The sequence below is a fragment of the Drosophila ficusphila genome, unplaced genomic scaffold (genome assembly GCF_018152265.1).
Source record: "Drosophila ficusphila isolate 14025-0441.05 unplaced genomic scaffold, ASM1815226v1 contig_106, whole genome shotgun sequence".
NCBI classification, from domain to species: Eukaryota; Metazoa; Arthropoda; class Insecta; order Diptera; family Drosophilidae; genus Drosophila; species Drosophila ficusphila.
In genome coordinates, this window is record NW_025063993.1 from 7283941 (window position 1) to 7296785 (window position 12845).

The 12845-nt window shown below is 40.2% G+C and overlaps 2 protein-coding genes across 2 annotated transcripts; both read left to right on the forward strand.

The window, feature by feature from the left end:
- Positions 1 to 241: 241 nt before the first annotated feature.
- Positions 242 to 998, forward strand: LOC108096032. Its single transcript, XM_017197383.1, has 2 exons — positions 242 to 780; positions 842 to 998. Exons 1-2 carry the CDS (start codon positions 242 to 244, stop codon positions 996 to 998), a joined length of 696 nt encoding a protein of 231 aa, XP_017052872.1.
- A 332-nt stretch (positions 999 to 1330) lies between these two features.
- On the forward strand, positions 1331 to 2194 carry LOC108095981. Its single transcript, XM_017197329.1, has 2 exons — positions 1331 to 1880; positions 1940 to 2194. The coding sequence occupies exons 1-2, from the start codon at positions 1357 to 1359 to the stop codon at positions 2103 to 2105; spliced, it is 690 nt and encodes a 229-aa protein (XP_017052818.1). The 5' UTR covers positions 1331 to 1356; the 3' UTR covers positions 2106 to 2194.
- Positions 2195 to 12845: the final 10651 nt, after the last annotated feature.

Sequence of the window (12845 nt, forward strand, 5' to 3'; positions counted from 1 at the left end):
GGGAATAAACTGCTAATGCAACGAAGTTGACAAATTTTTTTTTTGTTATACCTTCTTTTGAATTAGGAATAAAGTGCTAGTGCAACGAAGTTGACAAATTGACCTCAATTCGCACACTTTAATCCCCTTGCAATTATATAGTAACTCTGTTGAGGGAGTTCTAGTTTCCACCGAGTGATAAGATAACTGCGAGAGCATAAAGCCACCCACTTGACACCAATATCGCTAGTTTCTGCTAAAGATGCTGCGTTTTCTGATCTTGCTGGGAACCGGAGTTCTCCTGGGGATATATATCCTGGGCACCCAGGCGGATTGCAATGTTTGTGCATCCACTACCAACGTGGCCTGCATATCGAATACCTCGTTTCAGTACTGCGACAGTAGCGCATTGCCCTTTGGTCCAGTTTATTCGTGTCCCACGGGATACTATTGCACGGCGAATGACGTGACCTGTGACCCAAATGTCAACCTTCGATCCTGTATTGGATGTGGAACCTGCAACAGTAACAACACCTTCGCTTGCATCACCGCCAGAATTTATGCATTGTGTTTGGGGACAACTACTCCTTCTCAGATCCTCGGAAGCTGTGGTGTGAATTATGTGTGTGATTTCAATAACCCCAACATTTGTGGTAGTCCTTCGGCGGGATCTCAGGCCACTTGTCCTGGTGACACAGGAACTGGAGATGCAACTGGGGTATCACCCACTACCTATTGTGCCACCGTTCAGCAACACGGAAGGTTTCCCTATGGCACCGATCTAAACACCACCTGCAGGCAGTGGGTGTTTTTCAGCTTTATGTCTTACATATATACTAACTGTTATATATTTATTGTATAGGTACATCTATTGTTTCCTGAATGCAACTTACTGGAGAGGAGGTCTTTATGATTGTCCTGGTCAAACATACTTCAACAGCTCATCAAGATATTGTGACACAGAAGTGCCTGCAAGGTGCACTTACGGAGTCGCTACTTTAAGCCTCATCATTACTTAATTGTTGTGACAAATAATCTGGATAGTTCCGGTTCAGTATAACCAATTTTTTATAGGAACAAATGTTCAACAACATTCTATAAACAATTATATACTCGTACATAAATAAAATCCTTTATTATCATATCATGAACACGTGAATTGTTGAAGACCTTATTAAAAGACCTCACCTGAGATTAAATAAGTACTTGATTTTTACAACCCGTTTTCATCACGTGAATAAAAGTGCAGGAAACATTTGCGAAATAGTTTTTAGCAAAGATTAGCAAAAAGATTAGAGCAGAACTGCACTTGGATAAGATAAGATTGAGTGGATAAATTCGGTTGCAGGGTTTTAGTTTCCTCAGTTTGTTTTAGAGATGCTGCGCCTACTGATCTTGCTGGGATTTTGCATCCTGGGCTGCCAGGCAGCCTGCAACACTTGCTCCTCCACCAGTCAAGTGGCCTGTGTTTCGGAGACGGAGTTCCAGTTCTGTTCCTCCGCACTGGTGGCCATCGGAGATCTTTACACCTGTCCCACAGGATACTACTGCACCTCCGGGTCAACAGTTTGCAGCGCCGATGAAACCGCGATAGCTTGTTCGGATTGTAATAAGTGCAGTGCTGACAATCGATTCGCCTGCACCGGTAGAAATACTTTTGCCTTGTGTCTGGGATCTACAACTCCGAATACTGTGATGGGTGGAAATTGCGGGGATTATGTGTGCAATTTGAATAATGAAAATATCTGTGGCAGTCCCACCGCGTATCCAGTATCCTGTGTGGGATCAGGTTCGGGAGACTGCGCATCTACTACCATCACAAATGCCACCGAGTATTGTCAATCACTAAAGGAAACTGGAAGATTTCCATATGGGGGAGTTACTGCAACCACCTGCAGGCAGTAAGTATTTATATTAAATCATTCACTAGTTGTTCTATAATCTAATTATTATTTTACAGATATGTTAACTGTTATGTATCTGCTGGGATTTTCTATGGAAATGTATACACCTGCCCTGGACAAACCTACTTCGACAGCACTTCTCGCCTTTGCACAACCCAAACTCAGGCCAGATGCTCAGATACAGTATCTTGTCTAACTCTAAATGGCCGGAGGTTGCTTTGAAGTTAAGACTGCAAGGGCTTTGTATATCTCTATTATCGTTATCATCGCAGGGAAAGGGAACCTTAAGCAAATAAACTAAATGCACTTTACATACAAAGACTTTAATAGCGGGATAGATTAGAAGATAATCTTGTGCTAATAAGAGTATAACTCTGTTCTCTTTTCTTGTGTGTTTAGACGAGGCTTAAAATTTCTAGTATACATATTTGGATTATATTTTAACCATTATTTGTATAAATTTTGTGTCAAAATGTTATATTTTCTAAACAAACTAGAATTGCAGCTCTCATAATTGCACTGCAAATGAAGTGCTCTTTAATCAAAGTCATGAATACCAGCAAAGCAATGCGGTTGCAGCAATTCTCACCAATTCGCATTCCAGTTGCAATTCATCAACAGGACAAGGCTTAATGAACAAAGTGCAACTTAAATCGATTTTTCCCGCCATTCAATTCACTTTTTTTTCCACCAACAGATGCTTCACATCCAATCCACATTTACACGCACAGACAGGCCGCACTGTGGCACTGTGGTCTGTGGCATTCATGACGTATACGCCTCGTTGGCACTTGCACCTTGAAACTTTTACTGGCCTCGCAGCCACAAGTTTGTGGAACGAACTCGCATACAATTATGAAGTGTGACCAGTGGCTTTAACGCTCAAACTTTTCAAAGGTTTTTCTGCCACTTCCTTTCACTAGAAAATTCTATGAAAAATCTTTGGCAGACATTTGCTGATTTTTTCTGTGCCCCTTCCGCCGACTTTCCCGATTTGAGTTGATTTGGGTCAGTTACATGGCCACATGGGTCGCAAAAGTTTGTGGCCTGGTGGCATGCCACCAAAAATTCAATTCGATCCCAAGGCTGGGCCACAAAAGTTTTCATTCAGTGTTTTCGGTTTCAATGGTTTCGATTTCACACGCCCCTAATCCTGCCGGCGACCTTTTCCTCGGGTTCTCCTCCCGAAATTCAACCAAAACACGCACATACTTTTTGCCGTGGCTACGTGCACAATGTGCAATTGATTGGGGGGAAATGTGCAGGAATTCTGGGGCCATTTTCGCATGTGGCGGTGACTTGCACACTTTGATGAACACGTTTGCCGCAATTTGCTGCGGTCCACTGAGGTAATTCTCCTCGGATTCCCTTGAAGCGAAAGCTAACCGCACACCCAGTGAGATTTGGCTAGATAAATTTAATTTTAGGCCTTCCGTATCTATATCCCCGCAACGCTATATATCTTTGGCCAGGGCGATAATCTCGCTGTAGGCGTTTCGCTGCCTAAACGTTTTCTTTTGGATTTATGACGCTAGGGCAAATATAAACACGCAAATAGGAAGAGCAAATTATAGAATCACTTAAGCGAAAGCCGCGATGACTAAAGATTATGAATAGCCTTTGAAAAACAATATTTTTCTAAAGAATTTTCAGACCTCAAAGCGGTGAGGTATTAAATAGATGCAAAAAACGATATATAAATTCTGCCTAACAACGCGGTTTGTTTCAAATCTGTTTTCATAACTTATAGAAAAATTCAGTGAATTTCAAATTCGATCCTACAACATATGGTAACATGCGGATTTTGGTAGGTTTAAGAATAACATAATAGTTTATATAATTAAAAATAATCCTTGAATATTTTATAATATTTTCAGAGTCATTAAAAAACAGATTTCAGCCTTGACTGACTTTCCTTTAAACTTTTCCCCATTCAGTGGGGCAAATACCGAGTTGCGCTGGGGCTTCAGTTAGTTCTCAACTTTTATTTTTACCGAAAACTTTTGTCCCAAAAAACCAGCAGATAATGCATATTTCATCAGCTATGTAATCATCGTACTCACGTTCTGTTGGCATATGTTCCACACCATATTTTCCATCCGCCGGAGTACTTTTTGTTGTTCTTGCGACTCATCAACGTCAAGAGTCAACAGACTCGGCGACGTCGTCGTCATCGTCCCCATCTCGTCATAGTTATCCACAAGTATAATGGGACTGCACTTAGGCCAGATGAATTCATTAATTATTTTCTCATTCTATTAGAATGGGAAGGCGGAGAAGTCCTACTAGACTAATTAAATTGTATGGACGGGGGCCCTGAAACCGTAGAGCGCCGAATTCGATGAATGCACGAAGCGATCTTAAAGCTTTTCGTAGGTAAAAGTCTTGAGTGGCAGCCACTTGAGGCGTCCTTTCACCTGTCGCCGGCTTTGTGCTTGCCAAGCAACCCGTTGCAGAGCTCTTCGCGATTAGTTTTAGCCAGCTTCGGAAGCCGGCTTTAATGCAGCCAAGTCGCCGAAGCGAACCGACTGCGACAACGGGCCTCGAACCGCCTTCGAGGCATCTGGAGCGTGCTTATTCGCCGGCTGACATATCATCGCATCTGAATGCGGTTCCCCCCTTTCCACGGAACCAGCTTTATGCGCGTGATACTGCGGCTCTAAGCCATCCCCCAGAAATAAGGCCAACTGCAAATGGGCTTTAAATAGCTGAGAGCACCCGCTGTTTGCCCTGTTCGTGCACATGTCTGCAGATACACTGAGAAAATGCGAAGGGTATCGTAGAAATATACAATTTCATTAGAAAGAGAAATTACAAAGGGTATCGTAAAAATATGAATTTTCATTAGGAAGATATTTGTTTAAATAATTGTAGTAGTTGGTTTTGAGTACGTATATAATATATTGTGTTAATGTGTTAATGTGTTTAAATCTCATTTAAAACAAAATTTGTTTTAATTCATAACCTGTGAGTTAGACTTACTTCAATCTTTGTATTTTGATTCCAAACTTAAAAATACATATTACTATACAAATACTAATATTAACATACAAAATGTATCTTATCATTTGCACAAAATATAGGCCATTTTATTAATTACTGATGTCAGTGTTTATATATTCTGTATTTTATCTTGCAGGCGTTATGTGTAAGTGTGCAACCATTTTAATACCCTTCCAGAAGGTAATATGTTTTCAGTAAGAAGTTTACAAGCTTTTCAAGTTCAAGTTAAGTCTGCACTTTCTGATCCCATAGCTTTGTCCATTTTAATCCGAACTCAAAGTGGCTTACCCCTAAACATTTTTATAAAATTTCCTAAACGATCTGCATTTTAATTTTTAATTTTAATGAAGGTCCATTTACCTCTGCTCATCTCAGCTTTTTTTGCGTTGACTGAAAGGGTATATAATCTTCGGCTCACAGAAGCTTCCTTTTTTCTAGTTCTTATTAGAATGTTGCCTTATTTTATTTGCCCCTCGCAGCGCTATTTCTGCCTTGCCGCTGGCTCTCATGGATTTTAATTAAAGTTCTATTTTCATCTGTTGTTTCGGCTCGTCGGCCGAAACTGCAGCATGGCGCCTGATGGGCCTACGCCCCCTGCCAACCACCCAGCACCACCCAACTCCACTCACCACCACCCAGCACCACCCAAACGCCACCCAACTTAAAGATTGTACCGCCCACCTGCGGCGATGCCGCTGACGACTGCAATTAATTTATTTCGTAGCTCAGTTCCAACGGGCAGGTTGCCTATTACTTTGTTTATCCATTAATTTCGGGTTAATTGGCTCTACTGCCAAATACATCGAACTATAATTTTGTTTATTTTGTTTTGGATAGCGAAGAAACTTTGAAAATGGATTTCAATTTCGAATACCAATCAGCGGCATACATTTTCTGGTTACCTAAAATGTTTCTAAAAGAGAAGACTACGTAATAACCTTGAAGAGGAATGCTTTAAGAAAAATATCTAAGCAAAACGTAATTAAAAGCTATCACGAAAACCAAACTAGAATGTGAGACAACTAAGAAAAATTAATTGTAAATTCTTTACTTTAAGTTGAAGGTAGGTATAAAGTGAAACTGTCGCCCTGATTAAATTTTAAACGTAATTCAAGTTTTTCCGTTTCACCTGCAGCTTCGGGCACCAAAAATATTTTAAACATTCAAAAATCGCATCAAGTTCAGAGAACCGTTTAAACCAAAACAAACTTTGCCCGTAAACGTGACTCGCAATTATAAATATGCAAAAGTGTGCAGAACCGCTCGATAGTTAATCCTGTCCCGCCGAAAACAAGAATAACAAGAGCACGTAAACACGAAAACAACACACGGGGGCTTTCCACCCACGCAGGTTGACAGTTCAAGTACACGAGCTTGTCGAACAATTTTGACACAGCCATGTGATGAGGTCAACGGGGCCGCAGTGCACAACACACACCCAACACACATCCAGCACAAACCTACACACACACAACAGACGGCCGTGCATTATTACATAATGCGGCATTGCAGCGGCCACCGCAGATGTTGCCACCCGCAACAATGCCGGAGAACAGAACGGTTGGGTGGTGGTGCTGGGTGGGGAACAGTGATGGGAAAGGTACTATATATTTTCAATTAAGCTTTTATTTCAGACAAAGATTTAAACGGAAGTGATGTACTAACAAACCTTTAAAGATATGACATATTTAAACAGAGTATTTTAAGCTATTATGTTCAACAAGGTAACAATAACAATAACAATAACAAAGGTAATAATCTTTTTATAAAGAGAACCTTTAATATACAAAAGGTTAAGAAGTTGTTTATAAAAGTGTTGGTTATGTAAAACTAAAAATTTTTTGATTGAAAAAAGTATGTTAATATTTTTTGAATATGTTTTTTCTTAATATACCATTTTGCTAGTTTTATATTATTTAATTTGTATTTGAATTTGTATTATTTAATATACAGATATTTTTGATACAATTTTATTATCTATTTATTTTTATTTATGTATTTATACTTTTTTAATTAAGATATTTAACAAAAATGGTAGCTTTAAGTCCAACTTTGTATCCAAGTACATAGCCTATGAAATTCCCATCTCTGGCGCTGAAGGACGACTGCCAGAATGGCTGGCATGTGGCGACGAGCAGGTCGGAAGGAAGGAAGGATAGGTGTTCGGCAAGCCAGGGATTCCGGGAGATGGGATCGGAGAACCTGCATAATGAAGCGCAGTGGCAAATGCGTCACATGCCGTGAGCCGAGAACTATGAATGTATGTAACTATGTATCTATGTATGTTTGTGCTGTGGGGGCAAAGGGAACTGTCAGCAGTCAGGATGACAGACAGCCAGAGTCGTGTCTTCTGACCTGTCAGAGCCTCCACCTCGTGAGCATTCATTTGTGAACTTGCCAACACACTCATAAATAATAAATTAAAGCTTAAGTAAATCTCTTAAAAATGGCTTTTTTATTGAAATGTGTTTAACTGATGGATTTGCATATTAAAAATGAAATGTAAATACGTGCGTGTAGTTTTAAGTCCTTGATCTCTGCGATGACTTCTGTCCTTTTTTGTGATTGGTAATTAAACATTTCAGATAAGTTTTTCCATTTATGGTGGTGACAAAATGAAAAAGCGATTAAGTGTTTTTATTGATTTTATGGAATTATTTGCTTAACTTTACTATGTACTTGAATTGTTGTATCTTAATTAAATAGGCGAAGCTGGTGTTCATAACATTTTATTACCTGCCTGATTAAAATATTACGCTTTATTAGCTTAGAATATCTGCCTGCCTCTTTAAAATGATTTTCTATAAGCCCCAACGAGTAGTGAAAAATAACTTAATTTGCAAACTCACTTGTATAATGTCATTTGAGAGCGTGTGTTAATGTATTGCCATTAAATAAATCGTTGTTGTTTTTCTAGTGATACTCCCAAATGACCAAATAAAATGTGCGTGGAATGACTGTCTAACTATTCGGCTCACAAACATTTGCAACGTGCTGTGATTAGCTGACAAATGCAGGTCAGCTCTTAATTATTCAAGTCCATTAGTTTTTTATGCCTTCAATGCGTTGTTTAATGCTAATTTATTTTGGTTGCAATTTGCCTTGCTTCTATTCTCAGATTTGTTAGCTATTTAAAGCGCGTCGTAATGAAGTATTGGTTAACTTTATTGAGCATTGCTAAATTCGGTAGCAAACTGTTTCTGAATTTTTTCTCCAACGATTAATTAAGTTAAAGCTCGGTTGAATAATTTTAATTTTCATACGAAACCCCTAATGAGCAGCAATTAATTTGTTAACCCATAAATGAAGAGAGTGTTGTTTGAAAAATATTTTATATTTAAATATTTTAATTGAATAGCTTAATTGTGCTCATTTCCACGGATAAATCTCTTAACAAGCACTCGTTATGGGTAAATGCATATTGTATTACGTGAGAGAGGAAAACACGTTATGGGTTCTCCTTGTTTTATACCGAAACATCAATTCCTATCATCAATTAAAATAGATTGCAATAGCCCATGCAAATGACTGTAATTTAACCAATGGAGTTGCCTGCTAGAGCCGAGATGTTGCCCCTCCTTGATGGCCTTCTGTTCACTTAAAGCCCAATGGCAGAGGGGCATTAATAACGCACGATAGCCGTTTTGAAGAATGCGGAACCCAGATGGGTGACAGACCATCTGACCATCCATAAATCAGCCGAGCGGTGTGGGAACAAAATGGATGCTCATCCATCGCTAATTGCCGCCGGCGAGCGACAATTGTCGCGCACAATTGCCGATTGACATGTGCAAATTGTAAGTAAATTATTTTATAAAAGTCAAACATTGTGACGGCTGCTATCGAAACGAGCACTTATCGGATATATATGTCTTATCTATTTGTCTGACTCGGCTGGGCCCACATAGCGCCAAATCTGTGGCAGCAACGTGGGTATATTTTTTATACCCTCTAGTCACAGTTAAATCTTGGTGCAGAGAGAAAAAATGTGGATTAAGAACCACATATTTATAGTAAAATAAGAAAAAGAAAATTTCAAAAACAGAAACCTTTGAAAATAGTAGTAATAACCAAATAAATTACTTTTTTTTATTTAAGAAGCGTGGAAACATAAAAATATATGAAATATTTTCAATTACAGTTGGCAATAGAAACCTCTAAGCCACCTTTTAATTTCTGAACATTTCATAATTTTCAATAGCAATAAAAATGATGATTTATTTCATATTTACGACGGCTGTAAGTCGTTACAAAACAAAGGTACAATCTTTTATTTAGATGGAATTGAAAAATATTTCAAAATGGCTTAGTTGCCAAAAAAAGAAATCTATAAATCGTGTATGGTATTTGATAATCCCTTTATTTATGGTAAAAAATAAGTAAAGTAATTGAAATGCACATTGGCTTCCAGATCTCCTCTCTGTGTAACCGGAGCAGTTCATATAAATTCTATTCGCGTGTGGATTTCAGTTGATAAATCATGTGGCAATAGCCGAGTGTGGGCAGAGTTCGCTGGTGTCCACATTGCAATAATTTGCAGCTCTGTCCGCCAGGCCGTTGCACAACTGCCAGGGGAGGAGGAGTTGGAGGGGGAAGGGGCAAGTGGCTGGATGGGTGGGTCACTTGCCAGTGGCAAATAGAGCCATTAAGTGGCCACTGTGAGAGTGGGCCACTTTCGCCGTTCGCTCGCTGCGATACTTTCATTAGTCAAATAGCCGGACACTCAGACGCTCTTGAGGGCGGTCAATTGGCCTCGACGGAGTTCCGCCAGTTCGCCAGTGGGTCACTCAGTTACTCAGTTACCCAGTAACTCAGCCACTCTGCCACTCAGTTACTCTGTTACTCAGTTAGTCGGTCACCCAGTCGGTAACCTCTCCATCCGGCGGACTCGCATTTAATTTTATGCTGCGTGCGTAGGAAATGCGCTTAAATTGCCGCTAATTGCAATTTGCTGCGAAAAATTGCAATGCAATGAGCGCGAATTAAATTAAAACGCCGCCGCACCGCAAATATATAATTTGTCCGCTTCCCTCAATTTTTGATCAGCATTTGTTTGCCTGCCGAGTTCCCAATCAGAACCGTTCAAATACCTATTGGACGGCAAAATATTTAATCAATGTAAATGGCAATTGCCATCCGATTTCCCCCGTCCACTCGATCGACTCCCCTCCATTCAATCGACCGACTGTCGCCTTTTCTGATGGCGGTGGCGCCTCGTTTAATGACTGTAATTGCGATGGGGCATACGTAATAAATATACTGGTGCAGGTTAATATTTGCACCGATGTGGGAGGGCAAACAGTCCACTGATAGTAATTAATATAATATTTAATTTTCACTTTTCCGTGCAATGGAGTTGGATAAAAAAAAATTAAGCATCGAAACCATATTTCAATGGGATACTATTTTATTTTATTGAATTTGTCACTTGTTTATTTTGAATTATAACAAAGAAAACCATAATTTACTCTTCAAACGTTTTCGTTTCATGAGTTATACTAAATTGATTTTAAATTGATTTCGTATCTGTTGATTCTCGGAATCGCTTGATTGAGTTTCTTCCGCTTAAATTCATTAATTTTATGACATGAAAACCAAGTTAAATTGCCTAACAAGTAGCATAAATTTAGATTTCCTATTAAAACCTTTAATAGAGTGTTTATTAATTTACAAGAGTATAACACCTGTCAGGCATATTATTTCTAGCCATGAATAACACTGAATTGCTTTGCATAACGTGAGGCAATTAAATGCAATTTGTAGCGCGACTCATCCGAGAAGTCATAAATTAAGTATCCAAGTATCTGCGACGTTTCCACTTGGCCTCAATCATTTATCACTGGCATCTCTATGTCTCCCATTGGGATTGTGGCAGTTGATTGTCGCCGTTCTTGACTCAATCCTCCGACCGACCGACTGCCTGACGTCATGGCCTGCATTTGGGAATCTTCTCTCGCAATGACGCAGCTGCAATTGCAGTTGGTGGCGCCAATGGAAGTGCCAAGGTTTTCCGCCAGCCATTTGGTCACCGATTTTTTTTCGCTTAGACGACCTTGCCCCGAGCAGCAGAAAAATGGGCGACAGTGCCAAATATCGATTGCAGCTGCGTAATGCACTTTTCAGGGCCCCAGTCTCTTAGGTAGTTTATTGGCCCAAAAGTGGATCAAGGTCGTCGGTTCGAGTGACTCATTTACTGACGAAATCAAATAAAAGCGGGGATGTAAATAGAAAAATTGAATAAATAAGAAATGATGGTAACGAAGCATTTATTTAAATATGAGTTTTAAATGGATATAAAAGGTTACACAGTTTGAATAAGCTTGTCATACCTGTTGTTTTATTGGATTGCCAGATCTTAAACTCCCAGTCCGAAATCAAGGAAATCCAGCTCCAAATGCTGGGATTACATTCCTTTCTGGAGTGGATTCTTTTGCCCTCGCAAAATCTGTGATTCCTTCCCTGACCCGCTGTCCATCTGCATCTGTAATTTCGTGGTCGTTTAGCCGGTGTTCGATGGACCGCCAGAGGATTGCGGTTGCATCCCCCGCTCGGCATTTGCGTTCTGATTATGTTGTTGCCTTTGATGTAACAACACCGCCATTGTTTCGGTTAATTAAAATTTGTGGTTGCCGCATGCATGCCGTTGGCCGGGTGTGCGAATTTCACTAAATTAGTGCGGACTCCTCAGTTCGGCCGGGGTTCGCCTTTTGGTTCTGGTTGGGGTTCTGTTTCTGGTTTTTGGCTCTCTGACTGTTGCCTTAAATATTTAATATGCAGAGCTCCGATGCGGACGGGCATGAAATTGCCGCACTTGAAGCAGCATGCTCCGTTCGCTCTGGAGTCTGGAGCTGGGCAAGAAGTTATCTGCATTCCAGCAGAACCAGTTTGCCCTCCTCCTCATCCCCATCCTCATCCTCATCTCCATCTTCATCTCCATTGCCATCCTCATCCACATCCACATCCACAGCCTCCATTTCGATGCAGGCGAGGTGATTCATGCACCATCCACCAGACTCAACAGCGTCCGATTTGGCCGTCTTTGTTTCGCCTCACTTTATTTTACTTTCGTATTGGTATTGGCTTCGGCTTTGGCTGTGGCTGTGGCAGTGTCGCGAATCTCGTGGATTCCCACGCCGCGCGAAACAATGAGGCTAGAACAACGGGGCGTATACGTAATCAGGCTAGGGTCGTTAGCCAGTTGGCCGGCACCGAAAACTTTTCGCATTTTCCAGCCACGCATGCCAATCTTTTCATGACAAACTTCACTGGCCATCAGCTCGGGATTTTTCCCCTCAGTACGCAAAAATCTTGTTAAGCTTTAAGCCCCTTTTTCTGCTGCCAGCGATGGCAACTATTAAACTTGTTTCCTGCTTTTCCGAGACAGAGATGGAAAGACCAGAAATTTTATAGAATTTATGGCTGTCTCTTCGAAGGGATCGCAAACTTTTTGCAGCAAAGTTACAACCGAAAGTTATTCCTATCTTTTTTCGGCAGCTTCGACGGACTTACTGAAAACTCTGAAGGATTTTCGGTTTTTCTAAGCGAAAGTTAATCTGAAGTTATTCATAGTTTCTTTAGAAGTGGGACAATTACTGGGTCACTAAATATTTGCTTTGGTGAATTTGTTATTTACGGCATTGTTGTTCAAGGAATGCAAGGAATGGATGGCCAGTTTTGAAAACTTGTAAAATACTTGAAAAGAAAATAAATAGTTGTTTTGATTTTGCGGTTTATATTAATGCTGAAGCTTTTCTTATTGCATAAACAATGTGACCTGCAGTAATAAACCAACTTATAATTTGTGTGACATTCCAACCTTTATCTTAAACCACAACACTCAAGGCAGGATAAGATTCCGATCGGGTATACAAATATTCCATCAGCACAATGTGGTTCAACAAATTTTGAGAGGATAAACCTCCTGCGAAGTCAAAGGCGATGGGATCCGCGATAAGGAGC